Source organism: Eleutherodactylus coqui, chromosome 11, assembly GCF_035609145.1.
Source record: "Eleutherodactylus coqui strain aEleCoq1 chromosome 11, aEleCoq1.hap1, whole genome shotgun sequence".
In the NCBI taxonomy this organism is placed as follows: Eukaryota; Metazoa; Chordata; class Amphibia; order Anura; family Eleutherodactylidae; genus Eleutherodactylus; species Eleutherodactylus coqui.
Window position 1 is genome coordinate 113,649,390 of NC_089847.1, and position 25,148 is coordinate 113,674,537.

A 25,148-nucleotide genomic window follows, 5' to 3' on the forward strand; every position below is an offset into this window, starting at 1 on the left:
TTTAAAATTAGAGCTAAATTACTTTAAGCAATAAAACAAATGGTATGTACTAATCCTCAGCTCCAGCGATCCAGTGCTGCAGCCATACGATTCTCCCGGTCTCTGTTGACAGCGGAAATCAGGTGACTAATGCCTACCCAATCAGATGCCACAGCATCACTGCCAATTCTTTTGGTATCTGCTCTCACATCCTGGGTGATACAATGCCAAGAGTACAGAGCAGTGACGTTGCAGCTTCTGATCAGCAAGCAGTGTTCACCTGACTTACCCTGTCAAAGAGACTGGGAGAATCATGGGGCTGAATGGATTGTCGGGGCTGAGGATAGGTAGGTACCATTTGTTTTTGTTTTTTTAAGTCATTTGGCTCTAATTTTAAAACGTGACTTTGTAAGCCGGCAATCCTTTAAACTACTAGTAACTATGAAACAATATTATTTCAATTTTTGTGGTGAATCTTCAAACATTTCAATGCCTTATTAAAACGAAGCTTTAATTTAAGACCTCTTCTGATATATTATTGAAACACATTAGAATACATCATTGGTGGATGTCTGCGCCTATGCCAACGAAGTTAATAGTGAACACACAAAAACCTGTATGGGTGGGCAGAGCTTCTGGAGTGGAAGAACTGTGAGGGATTGGAGACAAATGGTGCTGCAGTGCAAGTGATAATACAGAGCCAGTAGATTATACTGGTGCCAAGTACATAGAAGACAGGATCTTGGTGCGAACCACAAAAGGATAGTGGATTTGAAAATAGTGATTAGTGAAGAATAGAGATGAGCGAACGCGTTCGTCCGAGCTTGATATTCGTGCGAATATTAGGGTGTTCGGGATGTTCGTTATTCGTAACGAACACCATGCGGTGTTCTGGTTACTTTCACTTCCTTCCCTGAGACGTTAGCGCGCTTTTCTGGCCAATTGAAAGACAGGGAAGGCATTACAACTTCCCCCTGCAACGTTTAAGCCCTATACCACCCCCCTGCTGTGAGTGGCTGGCGAGATCAGGTGTTCGCCTAATATAAAAGTCGGCCCCTCCCGCGGCTCGCCTCAGATGCGGTGTGAGTTAGATGAGGGACAGTGCTGTTTATACCGGAGCTGCTGTAGGGAAAGAATTGGTAGTTAGTGTAGGCTTCAAGACCCCCCAAAGGTCCTTATTAGGGCCACTGATAGCTGTGTGTTGGCTGCTGTTAGCAGTGGGATTTTTTTTTTTCTCAAAATCGCCTCTGCAGAGCATTCCACCCTCCATTGATACTGCAGGGAAAGAATTGTATAGGCAGGGCCACAACACAGTTATTATTCATAGAATATACGCAGTGCTGCCTGTTGGTGGGAAAAAACTGAAAACAAATCTATTTGTCCAGCCTCTGTCCGTCCTTACGGGCGGTGGAGACGTGTGAGCTGCGTGAAGAACAGTGCTAAATCATACGCACCCAGCTACGCTTTACTGCTGGCTTCGCCATTTGCTTTCCTTAATTGGGAAAAAAATACCTGCTCTGCCAGAGTTATAATAACTCTGCTACCCTCACGTTCTGTGACACATAAGCAGGGACACAGCACAGTTATTAAACTTCTCATGTTCATTGAATATACGCAGTGCTGCCTGTTGGTGGGAAAAAACTGAAAACAAATCTATTTGTCCAGCCTCTGTCCGTCCTTACGCCTGTGGAGACGTGTGAGCTGCGTGAAAAACATTGCTAAATCATACGCACCCAGCTACGCTTTACTGCTGGCTTCGCCATTTGCTTTCCTTAATTGGGAAAAAAATACCTGCTCTGCCAGAGTTATAATAACTCTGCTACCCTCACGTTCTGTGACACATAAGCAGGGACACAGCACAGTTATTAAACTTCTCATGTTCATTGAATATACGCAGTGCTGCCTGTTGGTGGGAAAAAACTGAAAACAAATCTATTTGTCCAGCCTCTGTCCGTCCTTACGCCTGTGGAGACGTGTGAGCTGCGTGAAAAACATTGCTAAATCATACGCACCCAGCTACGCTTTACTGCTGGCTTCGCCATTTGCTTTCCTTAATTGGGAAAAAAAATACCTGCTCTGCCAGAGTTATAATAACTCTGCTACCCTCACGTTCTGTGACACATAAGCAGGGACACAGCACAGTTATTAAACTTCTCATGTTCATTGAATATACGCAGTGCTGCCTGTTGGTGGGAAAAAACTGAAAACAAATCTATTTGTCCAGCCTCTGTCCGTCCTTACGGGCGGTGGAGACGTGTGAGCTGCGTGAAGAACAGTGCTAAATCATACGCACCCAGCTACGCTTTACTGCTGGCTTCGCCATTTGCTTTCCTTAATTGGGAAAAAAATACCTGCTCTCCAAGAGTTATAATAACTCTGCTACCCTCACGTTCTGTGACACATAAGCAGGGACACAGCACAGTTATTAAACTTAGATAATTCATTCACTAGAGGCAGTGGGGCCTTTCGTTTTCCAAAAAGGGCAAAAATTATATTTGGCCTGCAGTCTTGCGCCAATTTATTTCCTGCCTGTGAAATCAAATCACTGGTAATACAGCATGCTGAGGGGTAGGGGTAGGCCTAGAGGACGTGGACGCGGCCGAGGACGAGGAGGGCCAAGTCAGGGTGTGGGCACAGGCCAAGCTCCTGATCCAGGTGTGTCGCAGCCGACTACTGCGCGATTAGGAGAGAGGCACGTTTCTGGCGTCCCCACATTCATCGCCCAATTAATGGGTCCACGCGGGAGACGGTTATTAGAAAATGAGCAGTGTGAGCAGGTCCTGTCCTGGATGGCAGAAAGTGCTTCGAGCAACCTATCGTCTACCCGCAGTTCTGCGCCGTCCACTGCTGCCAATCCGAATCCTCTGTCTGCTGCTCCTCCTTCCTCCCAGCCTCCTCACTCCACTACAATAACACCTGCTCAGGAGCGGGAGCACTCCCAGGAACTGTTCTCGGGCCCCTGCTTAGATTGGGCAGCAGCGGTTCCTCTCCCACCAGAGGAGTTTATCGTCACTGATGCCCAACCATTCGAAAGTTCCCGGGGTCCGGGGGAAGAGGCTGGGGACTTCCGCCAACTGTCTCAACAACTTTCTGTGGGTCAGGAGGACGATGACGATCAGACACAGTTGTCTTGCAGTGAGGTAGTAGTAAGGGCAGTAAGTCCCAGGGAGCAGCGCACAGAGGATTCGGAGGAAGAGCAGCAGGACGATGAGGTGACTGACCCCACCTGGTGTGCAACGCTTACTCAGGAGGACAGGTCTTCAGAGGGGGAGTCAAGGGCATCAGCAGGGCAGGTTGCAAGAGGCAGTGCGGTGTCCAGGGCCAGGGGTAGAGGCAGGGCCAGACCGAATAATCCACCAAGTGTTTCCCAAAGCGCCCCCTCGCGCCATGCCACCCTGCGGAGGCCGAGGTGCTCTAAGGTCTGGCAGTTTTTCACAGAGACGCCTGACGACCGACGAACAGTGGTGTGCAACCTTTGTCGCGCAAAGCTCAGCCGGGGAGCCAACACCAACAGCCTCACCACCACCACCATGCGCAGACATATGATGGCCAAGCACCCCGCAAGGTGGGACAAAGGCCGTTCACCGCCTCCGGTTTGCACCCCTGCCTCTCCCCCTGTGCCCCAACCTGCCACTGAGATGCAACCCCCCTCTCAGGACACAGGCACTACCGCCTCATGGCCTGCACCCACACCCTCATCTCCGCTGTCCTCGGCCCCATCCAGCAGTGTAGTTCAGCGCACCGTTCAGCCGTCGCTTGCGCAAGTGTTCGAGCGCAAGCGCAAGTACGCCGCCACGCACCCGCACGCTCAAACGTTAACCGTCCGCATCGCAAAATTCATCAGCCTTGAGATGCTGCCGTATAGGGTTGTGGAAACGGAGTCCTTCAAAAGTATCATGGAGGCGGCGGCCCCGCGCTACTCAGTTCCCAGTCGCCACTACTTTTCCCGATGTGCCGTCCCAGCCCTGCACGACCACGTCTCCCGCAACATTGTGCGCGCCCTCACCAACGCGGTTACTGCCACGGTCCACTTAACTACGGACACGTGGACAAGCACAGGCGGGCAGGGCCACTACATCTCCCTGACGGCACATTGGGTGAATTTAGTGGAGGCTGGGACAGAGTCAGAGCCTGGGACCGCTCACGTCCTACCCACCCCCAGAATTGCGGGCCCCAGCTCGGTGCTGGTATCTGCGGAGGTGTATGCTTCCTCCACTAAAGCACCCTCCTCCTCCTCCTCCTCCTCTGTCTCACAATCAAGATGTGTTAGCAGCAGCATGTCGCCAGCAGTCGGTGTCGCGCGGTGTGGCAGCACAGCGGTGGGCAAGCGTCAGCAGGCCGTGCTGAAACTACTCAGCTTAGGCGATAAGAGGCACACGGCCCACGAACTGCTGCAGGGTCTGACACAGCAGACCGACCGCTGGCTTGCGCCGCTGAGCCTCCAACCGGGCATGGTCGTGTGTGACAACGGCCGTAACCTGGTGGCGGCTCTGCAGCTCGGCAGCCTCACGCACGTGCCATGCCTGGCCCACGTCTTTAATTTGGTGGTTCAGCGCTTTCTGAAAAGCTACCCACGCTTGTCAGACCTGCTCGTAAAGGCGCGCCGGCTCTGCGCACATTTCCGCAAGTCCCACACGGACGCTGCCACCCTGCGCACCCTGCAACATCACTTTAAGCTGCCAGTGCACCGACTGCTGTGCGACATGCCCACACGGTGGAACTCTACGCTCCACATGTTGGCCAGGCTCTATGAACAGCGTAGAGCTATAGTCGAATACCAACTCCAACATGGGCGGCGCAGTGGGAGTCAGCCTCCTCAATTCCTTTCAGAAGAGTGGGCCTGGTTGGCAGACATCTGCCATGTCCTTGGTAATTTTGAGGAGTCTACCCAGGTGGTGAGCGGCGATGCTACAATCATTAGCGTCACCATTCCTCTGCTATGCATCTTGAGAAATTCCCTGCAAACCATAAAGGCAGCTGCTTTGCGCTCGGAAACGGGGGCGGGGGAAGACAGTATGCCGCTGGATAGTCAGGGCACCCTCCTGTCTATTTCTCAGCGCGTACAGGAGGAGGAGGAGGAGCATGAGGAGGATGAGGAGGAGGGGGAAGAGACAGCTTGGGCCGCTGCTGACGGTACACCGGCTGATTGCCTGTCATCCTTTCAGCGTGTATGGCCTGAGGAGGAGGAGGAGGAGGAGGAGGAGGAGGATCCTGAAAGTGATCTTCCTAGTGAAGACAGCCATGTGTTGTGTACAGGTACCCTGGCACACATGGCTGACTTCATGTTAGGATGCCTTTCTCGTGACCCTCGCGTTGCACGCATTCTGGCCACTACGGATTACTGGGTGTACACACTGCTCGATCCACGGTATAAGGAGAACCTGCCCACTCTGATTCCCGAAGAGGAAAGGGGTTCGAGAGTGTTGCTATACCACAGGACCCTTGCGGACAAGCTGATGGTAAAATTCCCAGCCGACAGCGCTAGTGGCAGAAGGCGCAGTTCCGAGGGCCATGTTGCAGGGGATGTGCGTAGATCGAGCAGCATGTACATCCCAGGCAGTGCAACAGTCTTTAAGGGCCTGGCCAGCTTTATGGCTCCCCACCAAGACTGTGTCACCGCTCCCCAGTCACGGCTGAGTCGGCGGGAGCACTGCAAAAGGATGGTGAGGGAGTACGTAGCGGATCGCACGACCATCCTTGGTGACGCCTCTGCCCCCTACAACTACTGGGTGTCGAAGCTGGACACGTGGCCTGAACTAGCGCTGTATGCCCTGGAGGTGCTTGCTTGTCCTGCGGCTAGCGTGTTGTCGGAGAGGGTGTTTAGTGCGGCTGGGGGAATCATCACAGATAAGCGTAGCCGCTTGTCAACCGACAGTGCCGACAGGCTAACACTCATCAAGATGAACAAAGGCTGGATTTCCCCAGACTTCTGTTCTCCACCAGCGGACAGCAGCGATACGTAAGCAATACGTAGGCTGCACCCGCGGATGGAAGCTACGTTCTCTCTCACCATCCAAAACGGGGACATTTCTGCTTCATCAATCTGTGTCTAATATTCCTCCTCCTCCTCCTCCTGCTCCTCCTCCTGAAACCTCACGTAATCACGCTGAACGGGCAATTTTTCTTAGGGCCACAAGGCTCACTCAAATAATTTTTCAGAACAATTTTTATAAGTTTCAATGCGCTTAAAAGCATTGGAACTTTAACTTGAACCAATTTTTCGTTACACTGGGCTGCCTCCAGGCCTAGTTACCACTTAAGCCACATTAACCAAAGCGATTAATGGGTTTCACCTGCCCTCTTGGCTGGCCATGGCCAATTTTTGGGATGTACATTAGTACTGTTGATACAGCAATTTTTGTGGGCCCTCGCCTACAGTGTAATCAAATTAATTTTTAGCCCACCTGCATTACAGCTGACGTTACCTCAGCTGTGTTGGGCAATGCAATGGGATATTTCTATGTACCGCCGGTGGCTTCCTGGCACCCACCCAGGCAGTGGGTCCACAGGGAGTTTAACCTACATGTGTCCACTTGTAAAGAACCCCAGTCTGACTGGGGCATGCAGTGTGGGCCGAAGCCCACCTGCATTAAGCACGACATTACTACCTCAGCTGTGTTGGGCAATGCAATGGGATATTTCTGTGTACCGCCGGTGGCTTCCTGGCACCCACCCATGCTGTAGGTGCACACGGAGTTTAACCTACATGTGTCCACTTGTAAAGAACCCCAGTCTGACTGGGGCATGCAGTGTGGGCCGAAGCCCACCTGTATTACGCACGACATTACTACCTCAGCTGTGTTGGGCAATGCAATGGGATATTTTTGTGTACCGCCGGTGGGTTCCAGGGAGCCACCCATGCTGTAGGTGCACACTGAGTTTTTAATACATCTGTACACTTCTAAAGAACCCGTCTGACTGGGGCATGCAGTGTGGGCCGAAGCCCACCTGTATTACGCACGACATTACTACCTCAGCTGTGTTGGGCAATGCAATGGGATATTTCTATGTACCGCCGGTGGCTTCCTGGCACCCACCCAGGCAGTGGGTCCACAGGGAGTTAAACCTACATGTGTCCACTTGTAAAGAACCCCAGTCTGACTGGGGCATGCAGTGTGGGCCGAAGCCCACCTGTATTACGCACGACATTACTACCTCAGCTGTGTTGGGCAATGCAATGGGATATTTTTGTGTACCGCCGGTGGGTTCCAGGGAGCCACCCATGCTGTAGGTGCACACTGAGTTTTTAATACATCTGTACACTTCTAAAGAACCCGTCTGACTGGGGCATGCAGTGTGGGCCGAAGCCCACCTGTATTACGCACGACATTACTACCTCAGCTGTGTTGGGCAATGCAATGGGATATTTCTATGTACCGCCGGTGGCTTCCTGGCACCCACCCAGGCAGTGGGTCCACAGGGAGTTAAACCTACATGTGTCCACTTGTAAAGAACCCCAGTCTGACTGGGGCATGCAGTGTGGGCCGAAACCCACCTGCATTAACCCTTTCCAGTCCACTGTGTGACCTGTGAAGACATTAGGGTTTAAGGCTGTACAGCTCCGTTGTTGGTAGACGTCCGTCGGGGTTCTCTTACTGTATATTGCCAGCCTCTCTGCTGTCGGAGCCTATCCTACGTGTCAGCTCATGCAGTACTGGCTTTAGCCAGCATATAGCGCCGTTGTATAACAGCAGAAAAAGAGTAAGCCCCCTAGGAAAACCATATACAAATTGGATTGGAAAGGGTTAAGCACAACATTACTACCTCAGCTGTGTTGGGCAATGCAATGGGATATTTCTATGTACCGCCGGTGGCTTCCTGGCACCCACCCATGCTGTAGGTGCACACGGAGTTTTTACTACATCTGTACACTTATAAAGAACCCCAGTCAGACTGGGGCATGCAGTGTGGGCCGAAGCCCACCTGCATTAAGCACGACATTACTACCTCAGCTGTGTTGGGCAATGCAATGGGATATTTCTGTGTACCGCCGGTGGGTTCCAGGGAGCCACCCATGCTGTGGGTCGACAGGGACTTCACAATAGGGAGTTGTACCTGCCTGTGTCTATGAATTAAAAAGCCCGGTCTGACTGGGGCATGCAGACACCTTGACAGAATGAATAGTGTGTGGCACATAGGTTCCCCATTGCTATGCCCACCTGTGCAGCTCCTGATGGCGGTGGCACAGGATTCTATTTCTCATTGCTTCTGTACAGCATTGTGGGCTATCGCTCCGCCACTTTTAAAGAGGGTCGCTGCCTAGCCGTGCCAACCTCTGCAGTGTGTGCCTGCGGTCCCTCGTCATGGCAGACGCAATTCTAAATAGACATGAGCGTGGTGTGGCATGAGGGCAGCTGAAGGCTGCGCAGGGACACTTTGGTGTGCGCTGTGGGGGGAGGGGGGGCGGTTGGGCAGCATGTAACCCAGGAGAAGTGTCAGTGGAGTGTCATGCAGGCAGTGATTGTGCTTTGTTGGAGGTAGTGTGGTGCTTAGCAAAGGTATGCCATGCTAATGAGGGCTTTTCAGAAGTAAAAGTTGTTGGGAGGGGGGGGGCCCACTCTTGCCGGTATTGTGGCTTAATAGTGGGACCTGGGAACTTGAGATGCAGCCCAACATGTAGCCCCTCGCCTGCCCTATCCGTCACTGTGTCATTCCCATCACTTTCCTGAATTGCCCAGATTTTCACACATGAAAACCTTAGCGAGCATCGGCGAAATACAAAAATGTTCTGGTCGCCCATTGACTTCAATGGGGTTCGTTGTTCGAAACGAACCCTCGAGCATCACGGGAAGTTCGTTACGAATAACGAACAACCGAACATTTTGGTGTTCGCTCATCTCTAGTGAAGAACTTTCTTTGATGCCCACACATAACGTGTTTCGAGGCAACACAAGCAAAGCTACCATCTGAGGACTGTGTTTTTGCTGAACACTAATGGTAACACCAGGTCCCTGACTTTTATTGTATTTCATCGCATTTGACATCCTATCATGAAATTCCTTCTGTGATAAATTCCAGCTATTGGAGAAAAGGGCTAGGCTGCCTCAAAACATGTTATGTGCTGGTGTCAAATAAAGTTCTTCACTACTCACCATTTTCAAGTCCACTATTAGGGCTCAATCACACGGGCGCATCGGCACCCGCACACCAGCGCCGATGCGCCCGTGTAACTGACAGTTAGAAGACAGCCGTAACTGAAGATGGCCGTCTCTCTCCAGCACTGATGAAAGAACACATGACCGGCAATGAAGCCGGTCACATGTTCTTTCCTCCGGCGCTGCAGATAGACGTCCGTCTTCAGGTACGTCCGTCTCCTTCCTGCAGTAACACGGGCGCCGATGCGCCCGTGTGACTGAGGCCTTATTTAGTTGCTTGCACCAAGATCCTAGTTCTCTTTTTTTCTCCTTAATGAAGTCGATGGGGAATGGGGGAATTCAAAGTCAATGGCAACTCCATCGACCTGATAGAAGACGGGACATCTTTGAATTGACCCACCAATATTATCTCAGAAGTGAAGGTTCAGCTTCAGACATCTTCTGACATGTCATTGAGACGCAGACTCGTAGATAAGAGACACTAAACACAGTGGCCCAACTATAGAGGGTACAAAGGTGGTCATTGCAATTAGGCCCTAAAGCCTTGAGCCCAAAAGATCCTTCTACTCCATATGAGAAGATCAGAGATTTTAATAATGCCTTATAGCTAGAAGTCCTGCTACAGATTTTGTATCAGGAGGAGCACAGCTTCTCCTTGTGGCGACAACTTAATAGGTGTTAGGTGCAGTAAAAAGCCAAGTTATGCTGCTCTTGGGCATCTGTTATGCAAATGGCAGATGTTACAATGCTTCGGTAGTGCTGCCTATTTGGTATATGGTAGTTTATGGTAGTTTTCCTAATATCTGACCTTTTATTACACCTTATAGCATGACTGGGAATATAAGCTAAAACCAGAGTCTTCTCTAGAAGGAAAAGATGACCATTCTTCTGGAGAAGATTTTGATTTTGGCTTATATTCCCAGTCATGGTATAAGGCCTGTTAAAAGTTCTGACATTGTCTTGTATGAAAGATACCTTCCAATAGTTGGCGCTTTTGAGGCACTTAGTAACATCTCCCTACAGCATTCCAAATTTCCCAAAGGGGTATTGCATGGTATTTTAAGTCTCCTAATGCCTACAAAGTGGTCTCTACAAGGATAAACTTTACCCTTCCTGACTCACATCACCGGCCCCTCACCCAGACAACCTCTGCTGCTACATGTCTATCTTTTCCTTATGGAGAAGGCTCTGGTTTTAGCTTACATTCCCAGACATGTTACAAGGCCTGTTACAAGGTTGGCTATTGACTTGTAGAAAAACTACCTTCTAACTGGTGGTGCTACCGGGGTATTGTACCATCTGCCATTTGCATACCAGTTTTTGTATTGGAACACATGAGCTTCTAATTGTTTTCCTAACTAAAGTCAAAAATGCTAATTTGCTATGGTTTTCAGTGTGGTTTTGCTTTCTCTCAGATGGGTCCACATGTATGATGTCCGAGTGGATCATGTGGTCCCCTTGCAGTGCCACTTGTGGAATGGGAATGAGATCCAGGGAGCGATATGTAAAGCAGTTTCCAGAAGATGGCTCTATTTGTAAAGTTCCAACAGAAGAAATAGAGAAGTGTATAGTTAATGAGGAATGCGGTATGTCAATTTACATCATATGCTATTCAAAAGTTGTTCCTTAGAATAGAAATCCTATTAGGTATTATTGTGCAGAGCTGCACTCGTAATTCTGCTGGTTGCCATTAGAATCAGTCAACAAGCCTGATGACAGCCACACCTCCACTAGCTTATCTGAACTTTTGTAATGAAATGGGATGGACTTCTTTTTTTCCTACAACAGATTACAGTACTTGTGGTAATAACTATACTCCTCACCAGAGAAAACTGTGTCCAGGCCGTGAATCAGCAATGAAGGCTGGGAGATTTCAGCTCTGAAGATTAGGAATTATGACTGCAGCTCTGAACTATCACATAGGCTGTAACTCAGGAGTCTAAGATAGTTAATGCAGTGTATTTTCAAGCTACTCAACTACTACTCAATGGTGAATTTTCGATTTAGTTGAATGCCAATCAGAATGATGTATATCACGATTCAAAACAATCCCTATAGATAAACTGTTTTGATTGTACCTTAGATTGGAAAATGTGTTCCACATCCTGACATATCATAGATATAATAATAAAAAGCTGATAATTCTTTGCTGTATATCATTCAAAACATAGAGCCAAGCAGCTGTATCGTGACAGAATGGGGAGAGTGGGAGGAATGCAGCGCCACCTGTGGTATGGGGATGAAAAAGCGGCACAGGATGATTAAGATGACGCCAGCAGATGGATCCATGTGCAAAGCTGAGACTTCTGAAGTGGAAAAGTGTATGATGCCTGAGTGTCGTAAGTAATATACCATTTTACCACCACATTTATCCAGAAGCAGGGAGCGCTACATACTATGATGACTTTATTAAAACTGTTAACAAAGGCATGGAAACTATAGGGACAGACCAATGTGGCTGCTGTGGAGCCTTGGGAGAGAGCGGGGCCAGCCATGGTTGGTCGAATCCCCCTTGTCAAACATATATGACGCCTCTCTAGAGAGGAACTGCGTTGTTAGCAAACAAGGGTGGTAAAGAAATAGCCTGTAAGCCGGGCGGTTCACCGGCTAGTTGCAGGGTGCCACACAACTGAATGAACAGAGGTCTGGCAGCTTTAAATGCAGTCTTTACCGGTTGCTTATACGGGAGAACATGGCCCCAAAAGTAAGGGAACAGTCTTTGAAATACAAAGCTGGTAAAAAGAACAATGGCCAGCGGTGGTATCTTTGGAACAACCACAATGACTAAACCCTGGCCAAAGTTACTTGAGTTGAAATCATACCAGGTCGCAATAAGACCATTATTTTGTATAGCTGCACAGCCAGATGACCCCCGGCTCTAACAACTAGGCCCTTACTTTCCATGCATTTGGATGCTACCTGCAGAATACCAATGTGCTTTCCAATAAAAGTATTCAACCCCCATTGCAATTTAGGTTTATTTGCCAAATTTACAAATTTTCAGCTGTTTTGAAAAAAAGATCAATTAAGAACAATTTAAATAGCACAACACAAGTAATATAATATAAATTTAACACAAAATGTGAATTTTCATGACTACTGGAGTCTCAGAATTATTCATCCCCTGCAATAGAATACTTTGCAAATCAGGTGTTGGCTCAAGCACACCTGATGCAACTAATCAAAGACTTCATTAGTTGCACTTGGTGTGTTGGAGATAAAACACATCAAATACCTGGACTGGTAAGGGTCTTGTTGACTGACGTTTGATTGTATGATAGAAATAAGGCTAAGTCAAGAGAGTCTTCAAAAAGTTAAAAGAAGAGGTCATTGCCTTGTACAAACAAGGGAAAGGGTACAAAAGATAGAAAGGCACTGAATGCTCATAGAGATACTGTTGGAAGTATAGTTTGCAAGTTCAAAGTTAGAGGAACACTGGCTACACTACTTGGATGTGGCAGAAAGAGGAAGCTATCACCGGCTGCCACAAGATTCCTGCGGAGGAAGGTGGTCAGAAACCTTACAGTGACTGCAAAAGACCTGCAACAAGATTTGGTGGCAGCAGGCATTGAGGTTTCTGCTTGCACAATAAGGCGCCTACTAAACACTAAAGATCTTCATGCCCAAACTCCAAGATCTAAAGTACATATCTTTTGACCCAAAAACACAAGACAAATAATTTGAATACGCTGAAAGCCATATGAATAAGTTATGGGATTCTGTTCTGTGGAGCGAGGAAACAAGACCGCAACTTTTTGGGCCTATGGATCAGTGGTATGTATGTGGAAAGAATTAAGCATACACTAAAATAAACACCTTACGTACACTGAAACATGCCGGTGGCTCGGTGATGCTCTGGGACTGGTTTGCTTCTTCTGGCACTGGAAACTTACAATATGTGGAGGGCAAGGTTGATTCAACCATGTATCAGGAAATCCAAGGAGAAAACCTTATGCTTTCTGTGAGGAAGCTGAAGCTTGGGCAACATTCCATCTACCAACAGGACAATGGTCCCAAGAATACTTCAGTCTGCCAAGGCTTGGTTTCAGAAGAAGTCCTGAAAGATGCTGGAATGGCCATCTTTGGTGGATTTGAAGAAGGTGGTTACAGCATGCAAACCCAAGAATATTAGTGACTTAAAGGCCATTCTCCATAACGAATGGGCGAAGATTAGAGATGAGCGAGTAGTGCCTTAGTCGAGTATCTGCCCGCTCGTGTCTAAAGATTCGGCTGCCGGAGCAGGTGACAGGTGAGTTGCGGCGGTGAGCGGGGGGGAGCGAGAGGGAGAGAGTGATCTCCCCTCCGTTCCTCCCTGCTCTCCCCCGCCGCTTCCTGCCCCCCGCTGGCCCCCGAATCTTTAGACATGAGCGGGCAGATACTCGACTAAGGCACTACTCGCTCATCTCTAGCGAAGATTCTTCAAGGATGCTGTGAAGCTGATGTCTAGCTATGCATCAGATTTGTGGCAAGTCATAACAGCAAATGTGCTCTACTAATACGAAAGACACTTCTCATGGAGGGGGTGAATAATTCTAAGACTGCAGTCAGTAAAAGTGGCATTTTGTGTTGAATTTGGAGAAACTGCTTGTTATATTAGTTGTGTTCAGCTATTTAAATTGTTCTTGTTTGATTGTTTTATATCAAACAGATGAAAGCTTGTGAATTCGGCAAGTCTAATTTGCAATGAGAGTTGAACAAATTTGAATGCGATGGCAAACATATATTTTCAACCGTTTTAATACACATTTGAACATACTATTAACCTGCCCTTGGGTGTCTTAACCCTTTCCAATCCTCTGTCTGACATCTGAAGACATTATGATTTAAGGCTGTACAGCTCCGATGTTGGAAGACGTCCGTCAGGGTTCTCTTACTGTATATTGCCAGCCTCTCTGTTGTCGGAGTCTATCCAACGTGCCACCTCATGCAGTACTGGCTTTAGCCAGCAGATAGCGCCGTCGTATAAAGACAGAAAAAGAGTAAGCCCCCTAGGAAAACCAGGATACAAATTGGATTGGAAAGGGTTAATTCACTCCCTTACAGACTCGAGGGTTATATGGGAGAAAAACACAAAATGAAAAAAAATATTATATCCTGTTTGGTAAACCTCGGCATTTGATCTTTGCTATTAGACCCCTTTCTTGTATGTATGCCACTGACTATAAAGCAATCAAAGCACAAGCCAAGACCTTTTTAGTAAATACAAGAATGGAAATCTATTTTCAAACACGTATTATGCTCTAATGAGCCAAGTCACGGCCTCTCTTTAAATGTACTCCTGTTCATAGGAAGCCATTCGGGAGATGCCCCGACGAACATCTTCTCTCTGTAGGTTTTCCTCAACCGTCTTAATATCTGGAATAATGATTCATAGACCATTGACTGTTCTTTTGTATCTTCTTTCGGACCAGTTGAGTGATCTCAGTACGATTCATCACAACATTTTGCATAGTGCTCTTTACAAACCTCAGTAAATCATTATCACTAGCTTATGAAAAGACACTAAAATGGCCCATTATCCTCGGGTTATACAGAATGATGTATGATTCAAGTTGGCAGGATAGTTCATTAGGAATATAAAAATCCATACAACGATGACACTTCTTTGATTAAAGGTTGAGCACCAAAATCCTTATCCTATTATTGACAAATTCATTGGATGAGATCTGAGTAGTACTATAAGGCCTTGTCAACGCGGCCATATTCAAAGCCTTGTGTCGGCTTACAAAAAAATGGGCATAGGTGTGATCGTCTTTAAGAAGCACAAGACATGAGTTCAACTTATCTGTTTTATTGAAACCAGCATAAGTAGACACGTTTCGGGGCTATGGCACCCCTTCCTCAATATTTGGTGAGGACACACTATGTAAAAACATGTGATAAGAATAAAAGGGAGGGGGAGGGGCATTTTTTTACAGATACAAATATGAGGGTGCAATTTCATGTGAAATGAGTATAGACAGATATAAAAAGTGTTATAAGGAAATAGAAAAAATAGGGCTAAAAACACCAATGAAAAAACCATAAACATGAGTAAAATAAATGTAAGATAAAAATGTTTACAGTAAGCAGCTGGGAATTCCTCCAGCCCTGCTGCTGGGCAATTCCCAAGCAGCAGGGGGCAGTAGGGGACTTCCTCCATCTCTCTCCCCAAGGGATTTCCCTATAGCTGGTAGAAAGGGGGCAAGGTTACAGGACTTTCCCGAGAGTGTGGGAGAAAAGGGCGGGTCTAGAGGGATCTGCCCCCTAGCCCCACCCATCTATCTTTGTTATGGGGAATCCCTGTGAGAAGCCCTATAGCCCCACGCCTCTCTCTAGCCCCACCCACTCTCTCTGCACTATGGGGATATCCCTTGGGGATCCCCAGAGCAGGGCGAGAGAAAGGATAGATCAATAATAGTTGATCAACTTATTTTTCCATCAATATAGTTGTGTGAGGGCTCCTTTTTTGCAGGATGTCCTGTAGTTTCTATTGGTACTATTTTGGAGTTTATGTGACTTTTCGATTTATGAAATCTTCTCTTGGAGACGGCATGACCAAAAATGGGCAATTCTGGCATTATTTTTTTTCCAGACGCTGTTCACCATGTGGGATAAATAATGTGTTACTTTGATAGATCTGACTTTTATGACTGCGACAATACCAAATACACCTTTATTTTTATTTTACACTATTAATATGGGGAAAGGTGTTTTTTTTTAACTTTTACTTTATTTTTTCCAATAATTAAAAAACCTTTTTTTAACTGATTGTTTTAGTACCCATGGGGGACATGAACTTGCAATCACTGGATCACTCATACAGTGTAATGTAATACCACAGTATTACATCATACTGCAATTTATGATGGTGTGCCACAGGCACGCTTTCATAGGCATTTATTCATGGCAGTCCTGGAGGCCTTAAAACGGGTGCATGATCGCATCACGGGGGTCCATTCAGGACCCCCAAACAACAATCTGGACATTTAGAGGGTTAACAACCGCGATCAGAATTAGTGCTGACCATGGCTGTTGCAGACAGGTGTCTCCTATGACAGTCCACACCCGCCTTATATGGAAGGGGCTCAGCTCGCGATCCTACTCCATATTACCCCCACATACCTGGGAAGTAAATGTACACCTGTGGTGTTAAGGGGTTAAAAGTCTTAATACATAAAAACTGTGTGAATTTACCATAATTGTAATGACTTGTAGAATAAAGTGCACTTGTCATTTTTGCTGTATTATGAACGCCTTATAAATAAAACCCCCCTAAAATACCACAGTTGCATTTTCTTTTTTCATTTTGCCCAGAGTGTTTCTTTTATAACAGTTGACCTAGCAAAATGCCTCCCCCCTCCGTGTGCAGGGACAGATGTACTTTATATTCTTGCTGTACCCACAGATACTATCCCATGCATGCTATCACCATGGTCTGAATGGAGTGACTGCAGCGTGACATGCGGCAAGGGAGCCAGAACACGACAAAGGATGTTAAAGTCACCGGCTGAACTGGGAGACTGCAACGAAGAGCTGAAACAAGTAGAAAAATGCATGCTTCCGGAATGCCGTACGTACAAAAGGGACAGAGGAAAGCTTTGCAAATGGTGCAAATTGTGTAAATATTAGAGATGAGCGTTCAGTTTAATTTTCTTCCCTGAGAAATTTGCGCGCTTTTCTGGCCAATAGAAAGACAGGGAAGGCATTACAACTTCCTCCTGTGATGTTCCAGGCCTATACCACCCCCCTGCAGTGAGTGGCTGGCGAGATCAGGTGTCACCCGAGTATTAAAATCTGCCTGCCCGCGGCTCGCCACAGATGCATTCTGACAGAGATCAGGGACAGTGCTGCTGATGCCAGAGCTGCTATAGGGAGAGCGTTAGGAGTTATTTTAGGCTTCAAGAACCCCAACGGTCCTTCTTACGCCATAGTCAGAAATCCAGATCGCACCTATCTGCGATCTGCGATTCCTGTTCTCTTCTCTATATGCGCTCAATGGGGCTGGCGGCAGCAGCGCCGACCCCATTGAGAACATATAGAAGACAAATCCTTCTTCTCTGCCAAGCTGTAACAGCTGTGACAGAGAAGAACGATGTTTGCCCATTGAATTCAATGGAGCCGGCAATACAGCAGGTTCCACTGAAAGCAATGGGCTGCCCGCGTGCGCGGGATGAATTGTCGGGAAGGGCTTAAATATAGAAGCCCTTCCCTGCAATTCATCCAGAAATGTGTTAAAATAAAAAAAATATATATGCTTACCTTGTCCCGGCAGACGGAGTTCAGCGCGGCCTACAGTGGGTGTGAAGGGGGTGTGAGTCAGACCTGCCTCTGATTGGCTCAGGCTGATTGGCTCATATTTACTATATTTATACATATAGTAAATATGTATAAAATGTCACCACCGCTACATATGTCATAGACCTACTGATAAAATTGCTGCTTCACCCATTAGACCCATTGAAGCTCCAGTTCAGTGTGCAAATATCTTATATTCAGCCATAGCATTGGACATCTAAAGAAATATTAAAGAGCCACATTCAAAATCTTCAATGAATCGAAGCAGCCCAAGGCAAATATTTAAAGGGCATGCTAAAGGCCCATCAATTAACTGTTTAACATTGCAGATTTAAGAACAAGGTGTAAAAATAGCTAATATTAATAAGCTGGCACCTTGCTTCAATATAGGAACTTGCGTAAAGTTTCTCATTTTATCACAACTGATTGCAATATTAGAATTTGTTATGTATAATCTGCTTAAAGGGGTTATCGGTATCCCAAAAATGGGTTATAAATAATGTGTTACTGGTGGACCAATCATTGGGAGAATGGCACACCCCAAGTCACCTTTAGTCAATGGAGCAATGGTACGCTGTCTACATTGGGGTTGGGGTCACAATTAGAGATGAGCGAGCATACTTGCTAAGTACAATTCCTCGATCGAGCATTGTCCTTAGCGAGTATCTCCCCGCTTGGGAGCAAAGATTCGGGTGCCAGCGCTGGTGACAGGTGAGTTGCGGCAGTGAGCAGGGGGGAGCGGGGGGGAGAGAGGAAGAGAGAGATCTCCCCTACGTTCCTCCCTGCTCTCCCCCGCCGCTCCCCGCCCGCTAAGGGCAATGCTCGATCTCTAGTCACAATAGTTGGAGGAACGTCATAGAAAATACCACCAAAATCTATTTTGAGGACAACCTCCTTAAAGTCAGGGCACCTGATAGACGTAATCACTGCACAACTACATTCACTACTGTATCTAACCTCATCCGAGGACCTACGTACCTCAACGAAAAATACTTTCTCCTAAAATATAGCTTTTATTAAATGCTGTGAAAAGATATTGGCCAGCTATGCCACGAAAATGCCATTTTCTAGTCTGGCTGCCCTAGATACTGATTCCAATTTTCTTGATCACTGACTATTTGGTAATAACACTGTTATTAAAGGGGTTGTTCAGTTGTAAACTATAGATGGGCTATGAGCAGGATAAGTTATCAATAGTAGATTGTCAGGATTCCGAGTGGCAGACCCCCGTCAGTCTATTATTGATAGCCTATTACGCCAATAAGCCATCGGTAGTTTATAACAGGACCACCCCTTTAAGCATACAATACTTATTAATGGTGCTTAGTAAAAGTTAATAGGACTTTTTAGTGATCAGGATCTGAAAAGGTCGTTCTGTGTTACATGTTCTCTTTACCTGTGACAATTCCCTAGTCAGTACTTAGAGCTATGGACACCTTTGGGGGAGGTGGAGAGCAGAACTTATTTTTTTAACTTAAATGCATTTCTTTGGGTTGACAATCATTTCTGCAATAGGGTTTGCAAAAAATGTTGCACTGTTTATCTTCTGCAGCTTCTACATATCACTGTATGTACACACTGCAGTCTAAGTTTCACTACGAGATCTGTCACTGAGGCTGGACTGCCAGCTTAAGGTGCCTTTAGATGGAACGTGTCACGTTCAAACACATGTGAACTAGAGAACAATAAATGGGACTCGTTAGCAGACATGACGCAACAACAGTCAAACACCCAAAACTCTTACTTAGCATACCTAAACAGATGGAATTGCTACAGTACTATGAGGTATTGGTTCGTAGTTTGGCCAATATACTTAAGTCCAGGAGCCTGAAACAAGCGTCCTCATTGTCTCGTGGGTTCCTGCTCCCACAAGACAACTTGCCCCACGAATCCTGCCTGCAGGCAAGGCGATCATCCCAATAGGGATGGCCCAACACTGGAACTTAAGGACCTGGCTCATTCTAAATGGAAAACGATGCAAGAAGAACTGGACACAAGGAAATGAATACCGCAAAGGACAGGACTGTTCACCTCATGTCTGGCCCTTCACACAGACACACAGAAACATCGCTGTTCACACTTACAGAAAAAATATACATGGATGCAAAACCAAGGGCACTGAGAGGGTAATGAGGAAGCCAGCACCCTCTAGCCAGAGGGGCTGGTATTTATGTGCAGCAGACCAGTGGTGATTGGCTGGCTGGAGAACTGCACACTTAGCCAGCTCAATCATCCCACACTTGTGGAAAAGTGCTCCTGGAAACCAATACAACTACAGGTCCCAGTACCCCAGCCTAACAGAGCGATTATCGATCAAAGAAAATCAGTGGATCATTCGAATTTGAATGATAATCGTTCAGCATAAGCGCAGCCAATGATCAAATGATGAGCGGTAATTCATTCACTTATCGTTCATTTCATGCAAGCATAAAAATCCTTGTTGGCTCGGTCGCTAACTGTTTACTTTTAAATACCAATCGTTCAGTCGATCACATTCACTAGTACAGTGAATGCGAATGATTGAACGATTTAGCAAGCAAACGTTTTATCTGCCTGTATATACAGGCTGCACGAGCTAACATTGTTCACTAATGCGAATGATAAAACATCACGTGTAAGAGCACCCATAAGGGCCATTTAGACACAACGATTATCGCACAAAATTTGCTTAAAAGCCATCTTTTCAGCGAATCGTTACATGTAAATGTGCCCATCTTTCAGTTTTCTGCCAAACGATGGATATCAATTCGGCTTGAAATCCGTAATTCAGCAGTAGAGCTGATAAGATGGACCGCATGCTGTGATCTGCCCAGGGACCTCTGATAACAGCAGATTGCATTGTTTCAGCTGTCAGCCCTAACAAAAGGAGTTTATTCAGAGAACAGCGGGTGGTCTAAATAAATTCAGCTCCCTGCGGCTCACACACTACTAATTGGTACTAATAAGCATTAGTGCCAATTAGTAGATTATGCAAAATAGCCACTCAAAAGCCATCTTTTGAGCGATCATCTTTGTGTCTAAATGGGCTTTAATTTTCAGCCCTTATCTCCCCTCCCTTGACATTTCTATCAGCTAATTTATGACCACAACATAAGGCCTATTTAGACACAATGATTATCATGCAAAATTCGCTCAAAAGCCATCTTTCGAGCGATAATCATTGTGTCCAAATGTGCCCATCTTTCACTGTTCTGCCGAACGATCATTTTCAGTTCTGCCTGAAAACCATCATTCAGCAGGACAACTGATAAGCAGGACTGCACACTGTGGTCTGCCCACGGAGAGCTGATTACAGCTGTTAACTTTGTATCAGCTGTTCTCAGCTGTCAGCCCTGCTGCCAGAACAGCTTTTAAGCAGGACTGCAGGCTTTGTCTGCTGTCCATGGTGCTGAATTCTCCACCAGGAGCTAGAGATTACTTTGTTCTCTTTAAGCAGCCCTTGGCTGAACAAAGGAGCTAAATACAGAGCTCAGACCTCCTGCTGAGATCTGCAACAGCTTCCAGAAGCTCATTTGCATGCAAATGAAGCTGATAAAGTACTAGTAGCAATTAGTGCCTATTAGTACTTTCTGCAAAATGACTGCTGATCTTTCAATCTTTTGAAAGATTATCTTTGTGTCTAAATGGGCCTATAGATAAACTTCACTTTTGTTATAAATTAGCTAATAAGAAGATGCAGGAGAGGAGAGAGCAGGGGGAACAAAACCACCAGTCCAGCACACTGACATATCTACTACTGAGACTCAGACAGCAGTGTCTACATACAGACTGAAGAAGACAAACAGTGTAACATTTTTAATGAAAGTTTATTGTAAAAGTGATTGTCAGCCCAAAAAACATGCATTTAAAGTGCCCCCTACCCCCCAAGCTGTTCATAGCCTTTATATGATATTTTCTTTCCAGCCATCAACTGTGAGCTGACTGAGTGGTCTCACTGGTCAGAATGTAACAAGTCATGTGGGAAAGGACATATGATCCGAACAAGAATGATCACACTGGAGCCACAGTTTGGAGGAGGCCTCTGTCCAGAAACTGTACAGCGTAAGAAATGCAGAGTTCGAAAGTGCCAAAAAAATAATGGGGCTGAAAAGAGACGTCTTAAAGATGCCCGAGAGAAAAGGAGAAGCGAGAGGACGAATGAAGAAGCAGATGGTGAACAGTATCCAGGTATACGAGAATGTTGTCCAGGTGGTTTTACTCATTTGTCCCAAATGTTAGACTTATGGGGCTGTTAGTGGCTCAGGGACTCTTTTCTGACCTGTTTTGCTTACAGCAACTGCGAACACCAACTAGGCTTCCTTCATTGCTTACCCAGTCTCAGTGCCATAATCTACATGCTGGTTTGGCTCTACCTGGTACTGCAGCTCAGTCTCATTAGCTAGATGTGGACTCAATGTTAGTACCAGGCACAGCCACCCATACACTGCAGCCAGTGTGCCTGAGCAAACAATGAACGGTGTGCCGCACCCCCTTTATTCTTTCTATTGGCCTCATTACCAAGGATTGAACCGATACCGATTACCCTAAGGATGTGCCATCAATAGTAAGTCTTGGAAAAGCTTTTAAAGACAATATTAGAGAATTGTTCCAATAGTACTGTATATTGACTTCATAGACGGGTATCTCTGTTTTGGACAATTAAGGAGCATTGCCTGCTGACTGTCAAGAGTTTTTGTAGCTTCGGCTTTGCAACCATGCTGCAACTCATCCAGAAATAGTAATTTTAACCACTTAACCCTTTCCAGTCCGCTGTCTGACGTCTTCCTACGTTCTGATTGAAGCTTGTACAGCTCCAATGTCAGAAGGCGTCCAACAGGGTATTCTTATTGTCTATTGCCAGCCACTCTGCTGTTGGAACCTCTCTGGCGCACACACACTGGCTTTAGTCAGCAGATGGCACCGTTGTATAACAGCAAAAGGAAAAAGCCTTTTAGGAAACCCTGAATACAAAATTGGATTGGAAAGGGTTAATGACACAGCCTATTTTAGACCTGAAGCAACGACAATTTGGGGGATTTTTATCTCCACTTTTCAAAAGCCATAACTTTTTTATTTTTCCATCCATCATTGGCCATTTTTTACAGCGCTAATCATACATTTTTTTCTGGGGGCAAAAAAATTATCAGCTTACAAAAAATATATTTTTTAGGTTTTTCCACTTTAGCATAATAAAAACCCTGTGTTTGAAATTCAAAGTCACATAAGTCCGCCTGCACACGGGCAGAAATCCCGCGGCGGTATTTCCCGCGGGATTTCCGCCACTGAAAGTTTGCATAGGAGTGCATTACAATACGCACTCCTATGCAGACGGCCGCGGTTTGGCCGCGCGAAATCTCGCGCGGCAAACAAACCGAGGCATGTCCTATTTTTGTGCGGGGCACGCACTCACCTGGCCGCCGGCTCCGGTCTGCGCATGCGCCCGCTGCGCCGCAGCCGGCACATGAAAGAGCCCGGGGCCGCCAGGCGCGGGTGAGTACGCGCTCGTCTCTGCAGGCACTCGGGTCGGGTCCCGCGGCGAGAATTCTCGCTGCCGGATCCGACCCGCTTGTGTGCAGGCGGCCTAACTGTTTCATTTTCCCATTGATTGAACTCTCTGAGGGCTTGTTTTTTGCGTAACTAGCTGTAATTTCTATTAGTAGCATTTTGGGATACATATAGATTATTTTTAATAACCTTTATTGCGTTTTTCCGGTAGGCAAAATGACCAAAATAAGCATTTTGGTTCCGCTTCCTTTTTTTTTTACAGTTCTTGTTATGCAGGATTAATAGTGAGTTCAATTTATTGTACAGATCATTACGGATGCAATGACATCAAATATGTGTGGCTTTATTTATTTTTTTATACAGAGAGGGGAAAGTGCACAAAAAAGGGTAGTTTTATTACTGTTCTTTTATGTGTTTTATTTAACTATTTATTTTTTTACATTTTTATGTATCTGTAGGGGATTTGAACCAGAAAAGCTTTGTTTGCTCTGATCATGCATAGCAGTACTTCAGTACTGCAATGCATTATCGCTTACAATAGCGATAACAGGCCCCCTCTGTGAACCCTTTACATGGCTTGATCCACACTGATTGAAGCATGCAAGGAGGTAACATCAGACATAGTTGTGCTCATTGCAGCGGGAGGTCGGCTGTCAGTCACCAGGATGGAGCCGCTCAGCTACTGGACATACATTTGCATATTGTTGCATTAACTACCAGCCAGCCAGGACATAAACGTATGTTAATCTCCTGAGCCCCAAATCCATAGCCGGGCCTTCATCATGTGCCATTTATAATATTAGTGTAGTCACTTGTAACAAAAGAGCCTTTGGGTTCGCTCATCAGATAACGACTGCTACTTCTGCACCCCCGATCATCTGAATGACTGAAATAGTAACACCGATACTTTTCTTTTCAGTTTGCAAAATGAAGCCATGGACAACATGGACAGAATGCACCAAGTATTGTGGTGGTGGCATTCAGGAGAGGTTCATGACAGTGAAGAAGAGATTCAAAAGCTCTCAGTTCACCAGCTGTAAGGACAAGAAGGAGATCCGAGCTTGTAACGTCCATCCATGTTAGCAGACACCTCACATGGGATAATCCTCCAGTTACGTGGAAAGTCAATCTTTATTAGATTTTTTATCATAGAATATATACAGTGCTTTTCATTTTGCAATGTACTTTGCTTACTATTCTTGCGGGTGCAAGAACTATATTTTCTAAATATTCACATATAATAATAACTGAATCATCTGGTTAGATCAATAAATAATGTCCGACATCTTGGTCATTTAGTGACAAAATACGACTCCGGACAATATATCTTCCTAGTCGCATCACAAACTTTAATCTTAACAGTTTCACATGCATGCAAGAGAAAAAGTGAGCAAATAGGACAACCCGTTGCCACCCTGTGTTGTTTTTCACATTGTTAGACCGAACCGAAGGATAACAGACGGTCGAGAGCCGATACCCAACTGTACATCTACCGTTTTTAAACAGGCTCATCTGGACGACTCCAAGCATGTTTGGTTACAGGTCATCCCAGATTATTTACCCCGTGTTGTTATACGTTTAGTCTACTGATGAAGTAACATTTCCATGAAGTCATATTTTGAAGACCTCAACGTACAAAAGTAGGTTCTTGAATTGCAGAAAATAAAAAGAAAATGTACAGTAGTTATTTTTTTTTGGATGTGTCCTAAAACATTTTGATATTTTAAGTTTAATTGTATCCTGGATGTTAAAGACCTTGTCTACTTTATAAAACTGGTTGTTAAATAGAGCAGAGAGTAGTTACAAAGTGGGTCCCACGCTTGAAGGTTCTGCCACGCAGGGGCGTAACTATAGAGGGTGCAGGCGATGCGGTTGCACCCGGGCCCAGGAGCCTTAGGAGGCCCATAAGGCCTCCCTTCTCCATATATGGGGGCCTAGTAGTATGAATAAAGCATTATAGTTGGGGGCCCTGCTACAGGTTTTGCATTGGGGTCCGGTAGCTTCAAGTTATGTCTCTGTGCAGCATGGTTTAGGTATGGGTACGGGTACAGATACAGATAGAAGGGGGGACCCGGATCACATTTTGCATCAGGGCCCCTGAACCTTTAATTACGCCCCTGCTGCCATGTCCCTATAATTACACAAGCAGCCAAGAAGTGAAAACCCTGTTGCTATTATGGTCTGACAGATAATAAGATCAAATTAAGGTACTTTAATAAATTAAAAAGTTTACTCTTGTGGATCCTGAAAAAGATAATTCAAAAATTATACTCTGGACCCGAAGCTCTATGATATAATCCCAAAAGGTGCATG

The 25,148-nt window shown here is 46.1% G+C and overlaps 1 protein-coding gene across 1 annotated transcript in view; it reads left to right on the plus strand.

Moving 5' to 3' along the window:
• Positions 1-24,518, plus strand: part of SPON1 (spondin 1) — a 535,993-nt gene extending 511,475 nt beyond the window's left edge. The window contains exons 12-16 of the mRNA XM_066583268.1: positions 10,490-10,660; positions 11,246-11,413; positions 16,462-16,626; positions 21,255-21,518; positions 23,755-24,518. Of these exons, the coding sequence (XP_066439365.1) occupies positions 10,490-10,660; positions 11,246-11,413; positions 16,462-16,626; positions 21,255-21,518; positions 23,755-23,918 (932 nt within the window). The 3' untranslated portion in view covers positions 23,919-24,518. The remainder of the gene's footprint in view (positions 1-10,489; positions 10,661-11,245; positions 11,414-16,461; positions 16,627-21,254; positions 21,519-23,754) is intronic.
• The last annotated feature ends 630 nt before the right edge of the window (positions 24,519-25,148 follow it).